Raw genomic sequence first — 22,159 nt, forward strand, 5'->3', positions numbered from 1 at the left:
CTGCTGTGTCATGTGTAAGACATTCTGCCAACCTGGGCTTTTAGCCAAAATCACTTCAATATCTTGACTTCATAGTTCCTACTATAAATGTAGGCTCCAAAGTCTCAGCATGTGAAATGGTGTGGGTAAGTAAGACAGACCTGGCTTCAAGTTTTCGCACTTGACATGGCCCCCTTATGGGATAAGTAAGAGTCTGGTCTCCAGCACCACCAACCTTTCTGACGCAGGGTAGGGTGAGGACCGATTGTCTATATATACATACAAATTATTAAAGATAACTTAGAACATAGCATTTCTATGAGTTCATCCCTAGACTGGTGGTATTCCTTACTGTACTGCAACATACACTGGCAAAGCAATTTACTCGCCATTTGGGATGGAGCAAAGACGTTTATTAGGAGGAACGTCAATTAACTATAGTCTCTAATGAGAGTGGGTGAGAACAATCTTAAATCCCTGCAAAGTCCTGGAGTGGTTCTCCTCTACTTCCTGTCTGATAAATATCAATGCCTACAGATAGGGGACACTGAGGTGCAGTGCCCCCTAGAGCTTATTACCATCAACAATAATCTTTGACTTCTATCTAGACATTGAGGAATCTGTACACTGATGAAAATGTGTCCGTTCACCAATATGATGACAGCAAACAATTGTATCTAATATCATCTGCTAAAGACATTCAGAGACTAGAAAATACTTCACCATGAAGGCTGACTTTGCCATCAGAACTGATCACGACTCGCCCCCCAAAAAGAAAACCTGCAGCGCTTCTCCACCTCCACTGGCAATCAGCAGGTTTCTAAATAGATTCCAACCTTTTCTTCAAGGGTTGTAGGAGTGAAAAGCCTTGTTTCAACTTGGGTTCAGATGGGCGTCCTCACAAGCAATACTGTCAATCATCAACTTCGACTTCATAATCAAAGCTTTATGCCATGATACATTATTAGCTGCAAAGCCACCTTCCGACACCGACTGTACCACCATTAAAGACCACATTTCTTTGCTGTTTTCTGCTTAACATAACCCAATACTACAACATCTTTACAGGCTACCTCTCCCAGATGACATCCCATTCAAGGCCGAATCATCTTTAAGGTCGTTGAGAAAAGGATTTTTGTTCTCCGAACAACAACGCGTTTTTATCTTTTCTTAAAACTTGGCATCAACCATTGGTGTGTCTAAGGATGTTGTCATATCTTGCTTTATGGAAATGCCAGCCAAGGGGTTTACAATACCAAACAGCCAATTTACCTAGCAGAAGAGCTTTGCCTATCAGGTGAGAAAGCACACAGGAGCACCAAGTTAGGTAGACTGGAGATTTCGAAATCGCCAAAACTCAAAATAAAGTGACAAAGAAGCAAGCATTATCCAGCTATGCCCCCACACTCCTTGGAATCTGAGACTGTCTATACCCCCTTAAAAGCCAGGACACAGCAAAAGACAACTTTTCAGAAAACATCTGCTACTCCCCATCCTACTCTTGGCCCCTTCCATCTTCCCTCCTAACCCTACTTTCAAAACTGGAATATACAATGTATTATCTGCGTTGAACACTCTGGATGTCACTTGTAAGCTGTTCTTAGAAATTTCCCTTAAACTGTACTGTTTAGGATACTTTTTCGCTCAAGTGTATCACAGTACATCAATATTGTGATAACACTTTGTGTATATTTTTACCATCTCTAGGGCGTCATGTAATAACTTACAGCTCTGCTTTTCTTCCACAGCTTTTCTCCATTCAGTCTGAGTTGGTTAGCATAGAATGCGTCTTCCACTTTGCTGAAAAAACAGAAAATGTCTTTACTCTTTTGTGAAAGAAATTCGATTCCTATCAGGTTTAAGCACTGTGCAGGAAATACTGGGGAGGTTTAAACAGTATTTCGACACTACCTAAAACATTTTTTTAAATGGAAATTTGTTACGGTATTGAAGAGTTTTGACATGGAAGCATACGTTGAATACCATTATTTAACAACGTAATATGTTCAATTAATAAAAAAAATACAACAACAAAAAATAACAATGCCACAAACACTGGAAACCAGAAGAGGGTCTTTTATCGGTTCTCAAAAAAAGTAGGGTAGCAGTTGGAGTTGTGCTAATTCATAACCAAATCATTAAGGTAATTTAAATATAAGGAAGGCCTTGCAAGTGAAGAGAACAGTCTTAAGCGATATTCCACTCAATATTAAAGCCAGTTCTATTCTTGAGCCGGCTCATTACAGAAAAGTTTTTGTTTATTGTGATACTCAAAAGATTCTAATCAATTTTTTGAAGAAGTAGCAATGTCTCCTTTAAGGAGGATTCGAAATAAAGGCAAGTGACTTACACATTGATCTAGACTGAGGCTCTGCAGCACACCCTTAACTATTTTGTTAAAGTCATAGCCACAGTATTTCCTGCACTGGATATGGATTGAACCACCTATTTTTGTCAAAAGAAGTTTACTACTATCTGTGTTCTTGGTAAAGTCATTTACTGAACAGACTAAAGGCTGCTATGAGGTTTCAGAAATTAGGGTAACTTTAATCTCTATTGACGGTGCACATAATATTGTTTAGTGTTTGGACAAACTACAATTAGCCTGTACATAAAATAAATCTTTTAAGCTTCTGTTGAATAGACACATGCCGAATATTATCTCAAAGCATAACAAATCTCCCTTTAATTATGCTCAATATAAGAGGATGATTTCACATTAGTGCAAATGTGTTAATTGTCTGAAATATGGCCTGCCTTCCCAGGCGGATTCTGGTCACTTCATTGGTCTTGTTACCCTCTGAAGAGGTCCTGATTGTAATCCATGAAACAAGATTCTATTAAAAAAAAAAGGGCTCAAATGTTTGCTTAGAATGCTTAGAAGTCATTTGGAACTAGCACTGGCAAAGCTAATAGGCCGCCCCTGTGACACAGGGGCACAGAGACATTGGCTTAGTCAAAGCATGTTTCCTTTGCCCTCATTTATGTCACAAACCATTCACAGATGGCCACCCTTGTGTGTGCAACTGCAAGTGGCCATTTATATGTGTTTTTTTGGTGTAAGCTGTAACAAAAATCCAGCTGAAAGGTAACAATTGTGTGTGCATAAGTGTAGCATCCTTCACAAGAGACTGTGTTGTTTTAAAGCAGTTTTAATGTAAGCATGTGCTTCTTTATTTTTGGCAACAAAGAGATGGATGGAATGCTGAATTAATCTCAGCTACTGGCAATTGCTTGGGCCACATGCCAATCACCCACCATGCCACCTCAGTGTGGACCCAGCCATATGTACTTCAATCTTCTTAACCCTGTTCTGGTTTAGTGAGGACCTGGCCGGACAGAAGACAAGCAACCCAGAACCAGTTTCACCCTTATTAGGGCTCTTCAGCGAGGTACTGCTTGGCTCCAGTGGCACACTACCCATCTCTGGGCATACCCGTCGCACTTGAGGCGTCAACTGCAACAACACGGTGATGGGTGGAATGCCTGAATTAATCTCAGCCACTGGCTATTGCTTGGACCGCATCCAAATCCATACATTTTCACCCACCATGCCACCTCAGTTCGGACTCAGCCATATGTAAATCAGTCTTGAACTTGTTCCAATGCGAACAGTCCCGCCCAAGCAGCCAATACAAGTCCTCTTAGAATTGGAAGACAAGAAACCCAGGATCGGTTTTGCCCTTATAAGAACTAATCTGCTAGGGAGAGCTTGTTTCCAGTTGCACAGTGAGCTCGGGACCCACGTCTGGGCATACCCATTGCACTTAGAGCGTCACGTGCAACATCAAGGCAATGGATGGAATGACTGAATGAATCTCAATCACTGGCAACTGCTCAGGGCCGCATCCTAATCCACCAGGTTACCTCATTTGGATCCAGCCATATGCAAAACAGTCTTGACCCTGTTCCAACTGCAACAGTCCAGGTCATCCCTGAACTGAAAGAGAGGCAACCCAGGACCGGTTTCGCTCTTATTAGAGTCTTCAGCCAAATATAGCTTGGTTCCAGTGCACACTGCAATGGCTGGGTTTTATTGGGTGATTTTTCTGACTCTGTAGTTGTCTACAATTTGAATTTGTGAACTATCTCATTTACTGGACTATATAAAAAGGGCTGGCTGGGTTGCTTGGTGAGAGCCACTGTATGAAGCCAAAGAAAGGAGAAATGATCACCTTTAAATATTTAACATTGAAATGGTTTTTGTACTACTTTTGTAACCACAAAAGTAGTGAAATATGGTAAAAAAAAACAGGCCCTAAGCAAGACCATTCTCTTCCTCTTTAGGGTGCCAGTAAGTGGTGAACCTCTGCAGCCACTGCAAACCAGGTAAACATAGAATACCTACCAAGGGTGGGATTTCCCATGCAGCTTAAAAGCTTTTGATCGGAGAAACTAAAATTGAATCTTTTTCCAAACATATGTTTTAAGTCTCCACTGAGAAGGTACAACCTGACTGGGGAACATTCAGTTCAAATTCATGAAAAGGGCTGGAGATCATACATTCTCTGACAGATGGGCAAGGTGAGTGGAAGTTCCCGTAGAAAAGCTTCTGTTTGTGTTGTCAACAAAGATGGTGGTTTTCCTTGTTGAAAATCACCATGAGAATGACACTCCACCTATTTCAGGTACAAATGTTCCTCTTGTACTTAAAGGGTTCCAAAAAAAGAGCATTAAAATTATTCCCAAGCATAGATGGCTACCCTATTTGCAGTCAGCGCCAAGATATCACACAAGCCAAGATGACCACCTCATCAGCCCAATCTCCTTCCAAGCTAAGCATACTAAAAGGGGCGTCTTTGCTGGCGCTACCATTTACTAAAGACTGAGACCACTGCTATCAAACTCTTACTCAGTATCCTCACACATTTGCATTGAGATGCATTTAAACTAATTAAGGTATTTCTTCAGTCATAAATTCTGCCTCTGGTTTAATATTAGACTTATGATGCATCTCAATTCCAATAGCATAATATCTGCAACAGTAATTTGACACTGTATTGTGCATTCTAGTCTTACAACCTGATAGATGTGCATTCTTTATTTACACCATATTCTCTTGGCATAACCCACCGCTGAAAATACCAGTGAAAAGAGGTGGCCAGAAGGTTCAAAAGCCTCACTAGAGGTTTATAACAGCTTGAGCATTTCTCAAAGTATTTACCTGCTACTTCCTTCCTCCATTTTAACTCCAGGTTTGCTAAGTGTTTTTCCATAATCTCCAATGCTCTTCTTAAGATTACTCGTTGACCCCATAGATGTAACTTTTAATATCTTGTACTCAGGCCAGAGAAGAAAGATCTTGTGAAGGTGTGGGTGCCTGCTCCTTCACGTCGGCTCGTAGTCATAACATCCCTAGTAAGAATCCTGACAATATTCCCCCATAAGTATATAAAATAAAGTCATGTAAGGTTAAAGATACCATTTGCATTTCATGAAATCAGGGACTGGTCAATGCTAGTAGAAGTGTGACCCAGATACATACGTTTAAAGATTACCCAGAAGCATAAAGACACTTAGTCTCCAGACTTTGCCTGCTTCATCGTTGGAGTAGTCACAAAACATAAAAAGTGAAAAAACAAGGTGGCCTTAAAGATATACACAAAACAGTACCAGTGAAGCACAGGTTAACTGCAGACAGAAGGAACCTGAAGGCCAGGAATGCTAAAGCAAGGGTCAGCAGCAGGGATTTTCCTTAAAGATGCACATTAAAGGAGATTTCTCAAAACCCTCGCTGTACCTTAAAATGTTAGAGTGCTCTCAATCAAATGCAAAGAGAATTACTTTCTGGTGACTTACATCAAGAAGAAAGATTAATACCATGGTAGTATTCTAATAGAGATGGATGAGGCTATTTCTTGCATGACAGTGGTGAAACCTTTAAAATAACTAAAATGCAGTAAAATTCACGTTGTTAGCAAGCAAGGAACACATTCTCTGGGAGAGACGTTGGCATAAATTCCTTAAGATGGAGCACAGTGATCTGAGTGACAAACACTTATGATGGATAGATGTACCTCTACTATGTCTTCCAAGTGGCTAATTGTTTTCCACAAGAAAGCATGTTCCAATTGATTCAAAGAGGACCTAAACCCCTCAGTATGATCAAGAAAAGAATGAATCAGACAACGTTTATGGCAATTCTATGCAACATGATGTATTGGAACTTCAATGTTTTGACGTGGGAGGTCCTACAGCCTTGTCAACAGATTAAGATTAGCCCTCACTGTCATCTGCTGCATTAGAGACCACTTTAAAAATCATTCTCATATTAGCATAGATCCTACCTTCAGATTTCCTATTTGAGAAAAAATGGGGAGGGCAGAGTGTCCATCTAACATTTATTAACATGGTTATCCTGAAGATTCCAAAGAGGTCTAAAATCCATAGAACATGTAACTGAAAGGAAAGTGTAGGATTTCATGGAATTTCAATGGAGCTAAACTCTCCATAATGTGGAAAAAAAATTAAAAGCAAGTGATTTTGTTGCTTCTTTTTTTGTATAGCTGTTCGGAAAATAGGAGGACTGAAAAATGTAATAATGCACTTATCAATCAATCCAGATTAATAAAGCACAGCTAATCAGCCAATAGGGTATATAGGCGCTTGCAGGTCCTGGAGGCTTATTTGAACAGCCAGGCATTGAGGGCCATTCGGAATTCCAGAAGTGATGCAATGCTCCAGAGGTGCGTGGGGAGGCTGTTCAAGGTCTTTGCTGGGATGTGGGAGAAGGAGCATCCTCCACTTCTGCTTCAGTACGTGAGGGGAATATGGGCAAGTGAAAGGGAGGCGGAACGTACTCTTCTCGATGGTTTGTGAAAGTTCACACGGTGGTTAATTAGGGCAGGTCTTGGTTGTGTAGAGCCTTGTGTGCGTGGGTAAACAGCTTGAATTGGCATCTGTTCTGTATGGAGATCCAGTTGTGTTTCATGAGGTGGGGTGTGATGTGGGTTTGTCGGGGAAGGCCAGGATGAGTCTGGCTGAGGCGTTCTGTATGGTCTGAAGTCTCTGTAGAAGATGTGTAGCGATTCCTACATTGAGGGCAGTGCTGTAGTCCAGTTGTCCTGTTGATGAGAGCTTTTGTCACAGTGTGTCTCATGTGTAGGGGTAGCCACATAAAAGATCTTACGCAGCATGCGCAGAGTGAGGAAACATGCAGAGGAGATGGTGTTGATCTGTGATTTCTTGGTGAGCTTGTTGTCAATGATGATTCCGAGGTTTCTGGGATGGCTGAAGGGAGTGGGTGACGGTTCTAGGTCTGATGACCACCGGGAATCTTTCAATGTGTTACTGCTGTTGCCAAAAATCATTACTTACATCTTCATCCAGTCGGCGACATTTGTCCTGCATCTGTGGAAGCTGGTTCTGGTGGTGGTGGGGTGGTCAGTGATTGTTGATGATCTTTTCCAGTACCTTCGCTGGGAATGGGAGCAGGGAGATTGGCCAGAAGTATGCTGGGGTCAGCGGAGATTTTTAGGTCGAGGACCGTCGCACTGCGAAGCAGTGGGCGGAGTCCGAAGAAATTATGTTTTCAGGTTAGGGGGCTTGGAACCCGCCCCTCTCCTCCATTGGCTGGCTTCCTAAACGGAGGCCAGCCATTGGAGGAGAGGGGCATCACTCCATGCAAGCCCCGCCTCTTTCGGAGGCGTGTTTTTGGCGTTCTTTCTACCTGTGACGTCATCCGTCACTCAGAACGCCAAAAACACGCCCCCGATTCCGAAAAATATCGGAGCTTTGCGGCCGCCATTTCGCGGCCCCAGCGGTACATACAGGGTAGCGGTGACGGGGATCGGTGAAGGCAGGATTAGGGAGTTTCTGTTGCATCACCGCAGCTTCGGATCACGTCGCCCGCGAATAACTACAATGTTCGCCGAGCCTCAATGCTGGGCGCCGAGACTTAGGCTTCCCGCAAGTGCCCACGGCCCAAGCATGCCCTCACGGCACCTCCTCGACAGCCCCGCTCACCAGCTCCTAGCAGGGGCCTCCGCCGGCTCGCACAGACGCCATGTTGCAATCAGGGCCGCGGCAGCGGTGATCGGCAACTGCAGGATTTGGGGCGGTCAGACGCTCCATCGCCGTCTCCAATCTCACCACAGCGATTCTGCCACGACAATGCTCTACAGGTTTTAGTGCAGGATGCCTGATTTAGAGCAGGAAAATGAACTGATTGAGTGTTCAGCCGGCGCTGTACGGGTCTTCCAGCCGCCGTATGCCCCGTATTTCTTGCTGCCTCAGACGCGCCGTACGCTGGTTACGCGAGAGGTTTGCGAGGCCCGGCTGGCGTTCCCAGTGCGAGTCGCATTGAGTTAGGCTCTCACCGCCCTTTGTGCCTCAGGAGCCCCGGTTACGCTCCGCATCTGTGATTGTGGCCGTGGTACGACAATATTGGAAGCCCCGGGTACGCTCCGCATCTGTGATTGTGGCCGTGGTACGACAATATTGGAGAGAAGTGACAGAGGCAGGGGGGGGGTAGATAGAAAGGTGTGACAAAGGGAAGGACAGAGATTTACTGTTGGCCGGTAATTGCACCAATCTCGCAAGGCTGGGAAGGTGAGCATCGGGCACAGTCCTATGAAGCACCTCCTTTGTCGGCCCCCATCCCGCGCTCCCATAGCTACCTCCTTGTTATTATTGTTGTTTTAGTATCCTGTCCTGCTTTTCACTTGATGGCCATAGTCTTCTTTATTTTCGGGGGAGTGCACAGCAACCCTGGAGGGGAGAGTCACAGACATGCCATCTGGCAATCCCCGCCGCACTCAACAGGGATCACAGCTGTGGCATTCTTCGTGTTGCTGCCCCGGCGCGTGTTTCAAGTGTTGTCAGCCACCCAACCCCTTTTCTTAACTTTCGAATTTCGTGTCGTACAGAAGCTCAGGCCCGAGACAATCAAAATTAAATGTTCCTTTTGGGGTGGTTTCTTGGGGTGTTAATTAACACATGCCACTGAACAGCCCCCACCTCCCCCTCTCTAAAAGGGGTGTCCCCGACGCTTGTGCACAAACATTATGTGACCTGCCTATTCATTTTGGCCCTGCAAATAAGCGGTGTGATTCGAATTTTAGTGTTGGGTTTCTTACAATGTATACAAATATTTCTGGAACCAAATACTACATTCTCGTTGGAAATGTTCTCATTAACAGAAGGAAATGAAACATTTAGTTTCAAGCCAGTAAGAGAATCTTTTCAATTAAACTGCAGCAAAATGTGAATTATTTTTAAAACGAGCGCGTGTTCTCGGAAAAGCTTACTTAGCATGTGTGTTAACTATAGTCCCTGGAGTTTGCTTTTCCGGTTCAAGATAGAGAGTACTGTAATGTACTTGTATTTATTGCTCCCGCTGTTCGTCCCTGCTCTGACATCAGTCCATCGTTAGATGCCGTGAGCTTGGGGGTTGGGCGTTCACCCAGTGTTAACTACCCTTCTAGGCCGCAACTTCCCACCTTTGGTAGGCAAACAGTTCAGCGCCTCCGGGTACCCTGCCGTTCGCATGGAGCCCCAGCCATTGAGTAAACAGGTTTCTAAGTGGTGCAGCCCCTCAGACTGCGTAAGGTGTGAGCACCGTCATAACGCTCAGTGTCATCAACTGCACACATGTACATTAATGTGGGTGGAAATGTTCCTCCCCGGAGTCACACCAGCAGCTGCAACCTGTGTATCTCTCAACTTTACTCACTGTCGTTAGCTGCTTATTTTTCCTCTATGCTGTTTTTCGTTGCTACTTTTACAAAAAAAAGTTATTTCTGTGCTTTTCTTTCAATTTTTTTGTCTTGAGAAACTGCTTTTTAAAGAATTCTAGCCATTTCCTTCCCATGGTTTTAGAGCAGGGATGTTGTTATAGGCTCTGAATGTCGCCACGAACAGTTTGCCTTTTGACCGAATCGAAATTTGGAAAACATGCCTTCTGATAATATAAATTTAAGCACTCTCTGTACTTTACCCATGTAATAACATACTCCTTGCTAACTTTGTATTAGTCAATTTAGCCCAGGATGCTATACATCAGAGTTTTTGATAAGTAATTATGAAGGCTGAGTAACATATGTTTAGCTGTCTTTAATTTTAGGACACGAGAGGGAGGAGGTGAGGAAGGATTCTTCCTGTGAAAAAATCTTAAAAGAATGAGATTGTTCGGTCACACATCTAATCATTAAAGTCACAAGGAAGTAAAAAGCACATGAATTGCTGGGTTAGATGTGCATTGAAAATCAAAGTGTGGGATTGTGTCATCTTTAATTTTGGATTGTGGAATTTCATATATTTTAGTGTAAGGTGCATGTAACACCCCGTACAACGCGCCCATCCTGCACTTCCAACAAAGGAATCAGTCCACATTTCTGTGCACACCGTTGGCCGCCAAGTCCGCCCAAGGGCACACCGATCACCCCCACACCCTGTGTCCCACCACGCACCTAGTCCGCTCCCAGGCCCCGGCCACACCCCACGCGTAAAGCCTGCCCCACGCATCACATCCCTCTGCCCATTCCATGCCACTATTTCTTCAACGAAGGCGACCCCCCCACCTCCTTGAGCCGCACCCTCCCCACTCCCGACCCCCAGTAAGCTTCCCCGTCCGCTGGCCGCTGCCCTGGCTGTGCTTGCTCCCCTGCCCCCTCGCTGTGCTTGCTCCCCTGCCCCCTGGCTGTGCTTGCTCCCCTGCCCCCTGACTGTGCTTGCTCTCCTGCCCCCTGGCTGTGCTTGCTCTCCTGCCCCCTGGCTGTGCTTGCTCTCCTGCCCCCTGGCTGTGCTATTGGCAATGTAAAGGACAATGCCATTTATTTGTGATTTAAAAAAAAATAAAAAATATGTCATGAGCAATGCCAATAGCTCTACCTTTAATAATGCCGAGACCATTGCATTGTAAATGCTTGTTTTGAGTGTTTCCAGGCATCAGGAAATGTTGCGGTGGTGACAGAAGTGAAGAGTAGGGTGGTGAGTTCCTGGCCGATCCTTTAGTTTCCAAGGTTGAAGATGTGGGGCAGGCATGGGTCTGTGGGAACACCCGAGTGAATAGATTTCATAGTGGAGATGGTGTCCTGGGTGGAGAGGATGTTCCAGGTGGTTCAGTGTGTGGTTTGTGTCAGTTACGGTGGTGGCATATCTGTTGAGGAAGTCCGTAGTTGTGGGTCGGGGTTCAAAGTTTCTGTATATGGTTGCGATCTTATCATTGAAGAAGTGGGCGAGGTTGTTCCACAGATCCTGAGAGGGTGTGATGTTGTTTTCGTTGGCAGCGGGTTTGGAGAATTCCTTAATGATGTTGAAAAGTTCCTTGGTGTTGTTGGCGCTGGTTTCAATGCTTGCAGCAAGGGCTGTCTTCTTTGTTTCCCTCAGCAGGTGGTGGTAGAGGTTGAGGGAGGTCTTGAAGGCTGCTCTTTTGGAGGGGTCCTTGCTGGTGCGCCATCTCCTCTCCAACTATCTGCGGGTCTCGTTTTGCTGTTCAGAGTTCTTGGGTGTATCAGCTGGCCTTTTTGGAGGATTCTCTCTGGGTGGTGCTCTTGATGGGGATGATGCTGTCTGTGCAATTGGTGATCCAGGCATTGAAGTTTTTCACTCCCTCTTTGAGGTTGGTGGCGGTGGCAAGGCTGGAGGTGTTCAGGACGTGCGCCCAGCTGGTGTCTGAGATTGCGTTCCACCTCAGATGGGGGGCGTTGGTCATCTTGGGGGCTGGAGATGCTAAAATGGACTTGGGAAAGAAATACCTGGAATTATGTTCATGGGAGCCAAGATCACTAATTTGAATCTAGGTTCTCTATCAACGCAAACCGTCCATATAGTTGCCCAAAATGCGAAAGACGCCTGTGGAACTTCGTACACAGAGAGCATGAACTCTGAGAATGCACGTGGTGTGATTACAGCACTACTTTCGCCATAGCCAAGGGGCTACTCTGCACCTAACTACAATTACTCCAGCCTCCACCTAGTTGGGAATGGGACAGGAAAGCATATGATGAAACTGGCCAGAGCCACTCCATTCTAAATGAGCAATCTTTGCGGTAGATGCACCAAAACCCTTGTGAAAGGCAGCTATCAGCATTCAGATTGGATCATCCTTTGAAAAGAAGTATTAGCTGTACTTGCTGTGGGCTAATTACACATACACAAGAGCTTTACCAGCAAACAACATATAAATCCCTCCTTTGGCGTTAGTCCTCTGCAGGACCTGCCTCTGCTAAATTTTAGTTTCAATGCCAAAACTAAGACAGGAGTTGACGGTATTTATTGTTTGGCAATCCAGGGGTCACTGGCACACAAAGAAACAGGTGTATGCTGAAAGGGTCCTTACACACATATTCAAACCATTACTAGAGATTTAGCCGAAATACCCAATCACCTAGGAACATCTTAGGATAGAGATGCCAATTTCTAAAACCCTTTCAGAAGCTCCTTTATTCAACACACCAGTTCCTGAAACCCAATTGACAGTAGACCATCTAGTTTGTGTGTGTCAACATCAAAGGACAGCACCCTATGCAAACCAGTTTCAACCAAGTACTACAATGGAAATAAAGAGCTTCTAATACCGCTGCCAAAACCAACGGAAAACTCAAATGATGGGGTTAAAAAAAAAGTTTTGTTATGGATATATTAGAGATTCCAATATAGAATAGCTGGTCCTGCTACATTGCCTATGAAAGAACTAGATCCGTTTATCATGTTGAGTGAGCGGCGGATATATTACATCTTACCACCTATGTTCTGTTAATCATCTAACGTTAAAGAAGATGGTGTCAGCCTTTGTATTCCTCTTGGGTTCTCAGGTACCATGATACATGTGAACCTTCTCAATAGTCATTGACTGCTATACCCCCCTTTTAAAGAACAAGCATTAGAAATGCAATCGGGCTCGGATTTATTTGAGTTTGAGCTAATGGCATTGTAAATGCCAATGTATTGTTGCTATGTGTTATGGAGTGTGTTCATGTGGTGTGTACTGCCAGTGATCTCCTTGTGAGTGTGCGAATATTGCACCGTTACTGCCTGTGATGTCCTTCTTGTGAGTGTGAGAAGCTTGCACCTCTGCTGCCTGTGGTCTCCTTGTGAGTGTAAGAAGCTTGCACAGCTGCTGCCTGTGATGTCCTACTCACTACTCTACTCTACTCACTACTCTACTCTACTCACTACTCTACTCTACTCACTACTCTACTCACTACTCTACTCACTACTCACTACTCTACTCACTACTCTGCACTCACTACTCACTACTCTACTCACTACTCTACTCACTACTCACTACTCTACTCTCTACTCACTACTCTACTCACTACTCACTACTCTACTCACTACTCTGCACTCACTACTCACTACTCTGCACTCACTACTCTACTCACTACTATACTCTGCACTCACTACTCACTACTCTACTCTACTCACTACTCTACTCACTACTCTACTCACTACTCTACTCACTACTCTACTCACTACTTTCTACTCACTACTCTACTCACTACTCAACTCACTACTCACTTCTCTACTCACTACTCTGCACTCACTACTCACTACTCTACTCACTACTCACTACTCTGCACTCACTACTCACTACTCTACTCACTACTCTACTCACTACTCAACTCACTACTCAACTCACTACTCACTTCTCTACTCACTACTCACTACTCTGCACTCACTACTCTACTCACCTCACTACTCTACTCACTACTCACTACTCTGCACTCACTACTCACTACTCTGCACTCACTACTCACTACTCTGCACTCACTACTCACTACTCTACTCACTACTCTACTCACTACTCACTACTCTGCACTCACTACTCACTAATCTACTCTACTCACTACTCTACTCACTACTCTGCACTCACTACTCACTACTCTGCACTCACTACTCACTACTCTGCACTCACTACTCACTACTCTGCACTCACTACTCACTACTCACTACTCTACTCTGCACTCACTACTCTGTGTGCCTGGTGAAAGCGTGCACTGACGGCTGGTGGTGTGTGTATGCCTGGTGAAAGTGTGCACTGATGGTTAATGGTGTGTGTGTGCGCCTGGTGAAAGCTTGCAGTGACGGCTGGTGGTGTGTGTGAGCTTGGTGAAAAGCTGATTACCCTGCATACTCACATAGTGATTACCCTGCATACTCAAACACTGCTCACCCTGCACAGTCACACACTGCTTAACCTACACACGCACACACTGCTCACCCTACACACTCACACACTGCTCACCCTACACACTCACACACTGTTAACCCTGCATACTGCTCACCCTGCACGCTCACACACTGCTCACCCTGCAAAGTCACACACTGCTCACCCTGCACACTCACACACTGCTGGCGCTGGACACCAACGTACTGCTCACCCTGCATACTCACACACTGCTGACCCTGCACACTGACACACTGCTGGCCCTGGACACCAACGTACTGCTCACCCTGCATGCTCACACACTGCTGACCCTGCACACACACACACACTCCTGGCCCTGGACACCCACATACTGATCACCCTGCATACTTACATACTGATCACCCTGCATACTCACACTCTGCTCACCCTGCATACTCACACTCTGCTCACCCTGCATACTCACACTCTGCTCACCCTGCATACTCACACTCTGCTCACCCTGCATACTCGCACTCTGCTCACCCTGCATACTCGCACTCTGCTCACCCTGCATACTCGCACTCTGCTCACCCTGCATACTCGCACTCTGCTCACCCTGCATACTCGCACTCTGCTCACCCTGCATACTCGCACTCTGCTCACCCTGCATACTCGCACTCTGCTCACCCTGCATACTCGCACTCTGCTCACCCTGCATACTCGCACTCTGCTCACCCTGCATACTCGCACTCTGCTCACCCTGCATACTCGCACTCTGCTCACCCTGCATACTCGCACTCTGCTCACCCTGCATACTCGCACTCTGCTCACCCTGCATACTCACACACTGCTGACCCTGCACACTGACACACTGCTGGCCCTGGACACCCGTATACTGATCACCCTGTATACTCGTATACTGATCACCCTGCATACTCAAACACTGCTCACCCTGCATACTCACACACTGCTGACCCTGCACACTGACACACTGCCGGCCCTGGACACCAACGTACTGCTCACCCTGCATGCTCACACACTGCTGACCCTGCACACTCACACACTCCTGGCCCTGGACACCCACATACTGATCACCCTGCATACTTACATACTGATCACCCTGCATACTCACACTCTGCTCACCCTGCATACTCGCACTCTGCTCACCCTGCATACTCGCACTCTGCTCACCCTGCATACTCGCACTCTGCTCACCCTGCATACTCGCACTCTGCTCACCCTGCATACTCGCACTCTGCTCACCCTGCATACTCCCACTCTGCTCACCCTGCATACTCCCACTCTGCTCACCCTGCATACTCCCACTCTGCTCACCCTGCATACTCCCACTCTGCTCACCCTGCATACTCCCACTCTGCTCACCCTGCATACTCCCACTCTGCTCACCCTGCATACTCCCACTCTGCTCACCCTGCATACTCCCACTCTGCTCACCCTGCATACTCCCACTCTGCTCACCCTGCATACTCGCACTCTGCTCACCCTGCATACTCGCACTCTGCTCACCCTGCATACTCGCACTCTGCTCACCCTGCATACTCGCACTCTGCTCACCCTGCATACTCACACACTGCTCACCCTGCATACTCACACACTGCTGACCCTGCACACTGACACACTGCTGGCCCTGGACACCAACGTACTGCTCACCCTGCATGCTCACACACTGCTGACCCTGCACACACACACACACACTCCTGGCCCTGGACACCCACATACTGATCACCCTGCATACTTACATACTGATCACCCTGCATACTCACACTCTGCTCACCCTGCATACTCACACTCTGCTCACCCTGCATACTCACACTCTGCTCACCCTGCATACTCGCACTCTGCTCACCCTGCATACTCGCACTCTGCTCACCCTGCATACTCGCACTCTGCTCACCCTGCATACTCGCACTCTGCTCACCCTGCATACTCGCACTCTGCTCACCCTGCATACTCGCACTCTGCTCACCCTGCATACTCGCACTCTGCTCACCCTGCATACTCGCACTCTGCTCACCCTGCATACTCGCACTCTGCTCACCCTGCATACTCGCACTCTGCTCACCCTGCATACTCGCACTCTGCTCACCCTGCATACTCGCACTCTGCTCACCCTGCATACTCGCACTCTGCTCACCCTGCATACTCGCACTCTGCTCACCCTGCATACTCACACACTGCTGACCCTGCACACTGACACACTGCTGGCCCTGGACACCCGTATACTGATCACCCTGTATACTCGTATACTGATCACCCTGCATACTCGTATACTGATCACCCTGCATACTCAAACACTGCTCACCCTGCATACTCACACACTGCTGACCCTGCACACTGACACACTGCCGGCCCTGGACACCAACGTACTGCTCACCCTGCATGCTCACACACTGCTGACCCTGCACACTCACACACTCCTGGCCCTGGACACCCACATACTGATCACCCTGCATACTTACATACTGATCACCCTGCATACTCACACTCTGCTCACCCTGCATACTCACACTCTGCTCACCCTGCATACTCACACTCTGCTCACCCTGCATACTCGCACACTGATCACCCTGCATACTCACACACTGATCACCCTGCATACTCACACTCTGCTCACCCTGCATACTCGCACTCTGCTCACCCTGCATACTCGCACTCTGCTCACCCTGCATACTCGCACTCTGCTCACCCTGCATACTCACACACTGCTGACCCTGCATACTCACACACTGCTGACCCTGCACACTGACACACTGCCGGCCCTGGACACCAACGTACTGCTCACCCTGCATGCTCACACACTGCTGACCCTGCACACTCACACACTGCTGACCCTGCACACTCACACACTCCTGGCCCTGGACACCCACATACTGATCACCCTGCATACTTACATACTGATCACCCTGCATACTCGCACTCTGCTCACCCTGCATACTCGCACTCTGCTCACCCTGCATACTCGCACTCTGCTCACCCTGCATACTCGCACTCTGCTCACCCTGCATACTCGCACTCTGCTCACCCTGCATACTCGCACTCTGCTCACCCTGCATACTCGCACTCTGCTCACCCTGCATACTCGCACTCTGCTCACCCTGCATACTCGCACTCTGCTCACCCTGCATACTCGCACTCTGCTCACCCTGCATACTCGCACTCTGCTCACCCTGCATACTCGCACTCTGCTCACCCTGCATACTCGCACTCTGCTCACCCTGCATACTCGCACTCTGCTCACCCTGCATACTCGCACTCTGCTCACCCTGCATACTCGCACTCTGCTCACCCTGCATACTCGCACTCTGCTCACCCTGCATACTCGCACTCTGCTCACCCTGCATACTCGCACTCTGCTCACCCTGCATACTCACACACTGCTGACCCTGCACACTGACACACTGCTGGCCCTGGACACCCGTATACTGATCACCCTGTATACTCGTATACTGATCACCCTGCATACTCAAACACTGCTCACCCTGCATACTCACACACTGCTGACCCTGCACACTGACACACTGCCGGCCCTGGACACCAACGTACTGCTCACCCTGCATACTCGCACTCTGCTCACCCTGCATACTCGCACTCTGCTCACCCTGCATACTCGCACTCTGCTCACCCTGCATACTCGCACTCTGCTCACCCTGCATACTCGCACTCTGCTCACCCTGCATACTCGCACTCTGCTCACCCTGCATACTCACACACTGCTGACCCTGCACACTGACACACTGCCGGCCCTGGACACCAACGTACTGCTCACCCTGCATGCTCACACACTGCTGACCCTGCACACTCACACACTCCTGGCCCTGGACACCCACATACTGATCACCCTGCATACTTACATACTGCTCACCCTGCATACTCACACTCTGCTCACCCTGCAAACTCACACTCTGCTCACCCTGCATACTCGCACTCTGCTCACCTGCCCTCAGCGAACTAGCATCCACCTGGAAACCTTTCCAGAGAGGCCATGGACTGTATGGGCTTGGAACCATTTGGCGGTTATACAGCAGCGAGGGAAACTGTGCCTGTTCTGTTATGTATTAGTGAAGTGGCTGCATCAGACAGGGTTCAGAAAGTTCAAAATGCCTAAACTTCATTAGAAATTACGGAAGTCTGGGAATGTGCATCAGTCTTGCAGTCAACAGCCTGTTCTAGAAACTGTGGGGCAGTGAAGTTTTTAAAAATCTGATTACGTAGACAACGTCTCTCTCCTCCGTGTTCTGGATCATTGAACTGAAACCTACACACATTCAAACAACGGACGGACACACTCCCCTTCCCAGACCCTAAAAATAAACAGTCAGCACACCATCGCTCATTATTCTTACAGACTGTCACGCAGAGGCAGAAAAAAGACACCCCGTAGCAACTTAAAACAAGAACTACAGTGTGGACGAGCATGTATGAGTCATCTTCTGTGAGCCTCGCCTGCTGCCTCTCGTCATTTAACATTGAACGCGCTCACCGCTGTGAACGCGTTCGCATCATCTGGCTTGCATTACACGGGCACTCTGACAGCTCGTAATTAAGATTAATCACTCTGCCATGCTCGCTCTCGCACACAAAATGCCACATCGGGCACGCGTACATTACTTACAGCCTATCACTTCAAGGCTACTACATACACAGCACAGGGAAGACGAATCACTGACCAGATGCCAGAAAACGCAAAGGAATGTGTGGAATTCCTCTCACCAAGGCCCTTCTTCTTCTTCTTCTTTTTTTTTCTTATAACATTAGGATCTCTTAACTCCTCCCCCAGGAGGGGGAGGAGTCCGAGCCCTAAAAAGCATATCATATCTCCCAACACTTAAACCACTGCATTGACTTCTCTTTGTGGATCAAGTTCAAAATGTGTTGCCTTGTCTACAAAGCCAATCACCTGAACAGACGAACACACCACACCAACTTGTTAAACAACTCTGGTTGATTCTATGGCCTGAGGAGAGGTAACTCTCTCCATTTGTAATCAACACGATTTAAAACATTGCAAGTTCAAAATTAGTGTTTCCCAGGAGCAGCAAAAACCTATGGTACTCACTACAATTTGAATTCTCAACCCGATCTGCTCCCTTTAAGAAAGGTGTTAAACCACTGCCTTTTGAGTTATTTGAATTGAAACGGATGTTCATTTTTTTGTCCTATCTTCTATTAATGACAGGTTTTTGCATAGTTTTAGCTTATACTTAAAACCAAAATTTCAAATAATAGTGTATTGTCTATGATCTTTGTGAAATGGGCTAAATCTTCTTGGTGCCGTAGAGCTTTAGAAAACAATTAAATAAAGTTTTCCACAGAGAAAGTTAGGGCAAGGATTCTAAGAAATCACCGAACTCCTGGGCGCAGTGTATTTGGGGTTCTGCCTCTCCCCTTCGGTGAGTAAAATATTGTCGGATGTCTTAATTTACTGTCCTCTCGACTATGCCGGGGAATCTTTGTCCTCCCTTGATGGTTGTTTATTCAAATATCTCCTAAAATATTCCAATTTCTCCATCCTGGGAGATCTGAATCTTCATGTGGTTAAGGCTAATCACCCACATGAGCTGCTCATCCCTTGACAACATGTCTGCGTGGAACTTGAAGCAGTTTGTCAATCAATCCACTCACCTAGCTGGGCAAATTCTGTACCCTATTTTTCCGAATTGTTATGTGTAAATAGCAGATGTCAAGTGTAATACTTGAACTGATAATGCAACTGTAATTTTTAGTTGGAAACTTGAGCAGGGTTCTATCGGTAGAAGACCCACTCCATTTGTACCTCATCGTAGTTGGGCTAATACCACTATGGAGGATATCCCTTCCATACTTAATTAAAAAAAAATGCACCTATCGATGGAGCCATTGAGGGGATGCACAGGCAGTTAATACCTTGCTAAGACATATGGCGGACACCAGTGCGCCCATTAAGGCCGGGACTGGCCTTTTAAAACATTCCTCTGCTCCGTGGTTTAATAAGGAGCTTAGTAAAAAAATGCCAACAATCTAAAAGACATGAAAGGTTGGGGCGCAAGCTCTACCTACCAGCCGATAAGAAGCTCTATGAAATGAAGTTCTCAGATTGACATCTGGAAGGGAGGACATCTCTAAACATTTCACGACCTCCAGCACTTATACTCACTTAACACCACCCAATTTCACAAATACCTGCAACTCCGGCACGCGCTTGCGACACATACACCAAAGGGCACCTCGCCCCCAGAGTTCAAACCCATGGAAGCAAAGGTACTCATGGGGGAATTGGGTCAAGTAGGGGTCTCCCGGATCTACAAATCACTCATTATAAATCCCCCCACCATGCTAGACCACTTACGAACCAGATTGGATGTCATGGCCCCCCGAGTGATCACCATCTCAGCTAGGCTGTGGCTTATTCAACTTTACTACCTCCACTGTGCATACCTCACCCCGTCAGATTATACCAAGCCAGCTGTCTGCCTGCCCCAAGATGCCCCGACTGTGCAACAGAACCCGCAGACTTATCATATGACCTGATCCTGGGGAACTGAACAGAACATTGAGGTTGGAAGTGTCCTGTACACCCCAGGTTGTGCTCTTGTGGATCCTGGATGGCATAGGAGGCTGTAGGGCAGACAGGACATTCTTGGGTACAGCACTGGTGGTAGCAAAAAGAGACATTGCAGCCAGATGGAAGAACTCCACCGCCCCCACAATTATCCAATGGCGGAAGGGCGTAGACAGGTGCGCCTCGCAGGAACAACCGGTATTCCTGACTCGCGGATGTCCAAAGAAGTACAAACGAGTGTGGGGCAAATGGCTGGGGCTGCTCGATTGATTGGGGGGGTATGAGAGGATCTTGGGTCTTTGATCTTGTGCCATCATCTGGCTGCACAGGTGTGCATGAGTTAGTTGTTTTCAGGTGTGGGGAGGGGCTAAGTGTGATCTTAATTACCAATCCGCAAGTCTTGTACAACTGTGGTCGTGTCTTGACAATGTCTGTGTAAAACCCAATAAAATTTGAGTATTCCCAAAAAAAAAAAAAATAACACCAAGAAGTAGAGGCCCGACCTTATTTCTTTGCCAACCAAATTGCGATGTCTAGCAATAAACCTAGGGGAAATTCTCAAATCACAGCACCTTAGCACAGCACCTGGAGGCCTTACCTAAACTATGCGAGCAACTCTCCGATTTTTTTGATAACAAGATCAAAGGTATTGCCGAGGCCTTAAATGTCTCAGGTTACAGTGATATCTCGGATACTAAGTGGCAAGAGAACCAGCCATTGATAGCTCCGACTACACGATCTTGCTCCTTCACTGAATTTGCCACTAGCTCTCTGGAGGACTCTACTAAACCTCTACAATCCTGTCAATCTGGTTCCCCAGATGATCCTTGCCCTCCTCATATCTTGGCACCAATCTTGTGGCTATCAATCCTACTTTTAACTCCCGCCTAAACTACATCCTACTCCAATCCACTGTACCCAGCTGCTGGAAAAAAGCTAAGCTCATTCCACTTTTGAAAAAACCTACTGCCAACAAATACATGTACCGGAATGGGTTTGAGTTGGGAGAGCAAGAAGCAGTGGCGCTCAAAGCGGTGTGATCTCTTGGTTGTGGAGTTCGTGTGGTAGGCACGCGGTGCAATACAGGACAGGGGAACACAAACCCAAAGGAAAACAAACCCCTGTGTAGGTTAAGGGCGGCCTGGACCAAAACAGAAGAGGAACGGATCCTGTGCACATGCAAGAGAGATTGGTTGTCCTGATGTCAGGACACAATGATACATACATGAAGGAAAGTATATCAACGTACAAAGTTCAAGCACAAAAGTTCATGTACGTGTAAAAGTCTTTTATAGAACAATTGTTGGTCAGTACAGTAGATAATAGCCAGCCGACACGTGTTTCGTCACACCGTGGAGGAGATGTGACTCATCAGGGCTAGGAAGGGCATAAAAGGAACAAAGCATAATGGAAAATGAAAACAAAAATCAGTTGGTATACTTGTTAAAACAACCTAAGAGAATCATTTGGGAACCCACCCTGTGGACTGTGTTTCACTTCATTTGTGTTCACTCCGGCGATTATTTCGTGCCCGACCTTTTGTCTTCTCT

The 22,159-nt window shown here is 46.8% G+C and overlaps 1 protein-coding gene across 3 annotated transcripts in view; it reads right to left on the reverse strand.

Moving 5' to 3' along the window:
• The window catches only part of MTRES1 (mitochondrial transcription rescue factor 1), an 88,172-nt gene that overhangs the window by 17,779 nt on the left and 48,234 nt on the right, over positions 1-22,159 (reverse strand). For all 3 annotated transcript variants that reach the window (XM_078648423.1, XM_078648424.1, XM_078648425.1), the window contains exon 3: positions 1,707-1,779. In XM_078648423.1, coding sequence (XP_078504549.1) covers positions 1,707-1,779 — 73 coding nt within the window. The remainder of the gene's footprint in view (positions 1-1,706; positions 1,780-22,159) is intronic.

The sequence above is a fragment of the Lissotriton helveticus genome, chromosome 6 (genome assembly GCF_964261635.1).
Source record: "Lissotriton helveticus chromosome 6, aLisHel1.1, whole genome shotgun sequence".
In the NCBI taxonomy this organism is placed as follows: Eukaryota; Metazoa; Chordata; class Amphibia; order Caudata; family Salamandridae; genus Lissotriton; species Lissotriton helveticus.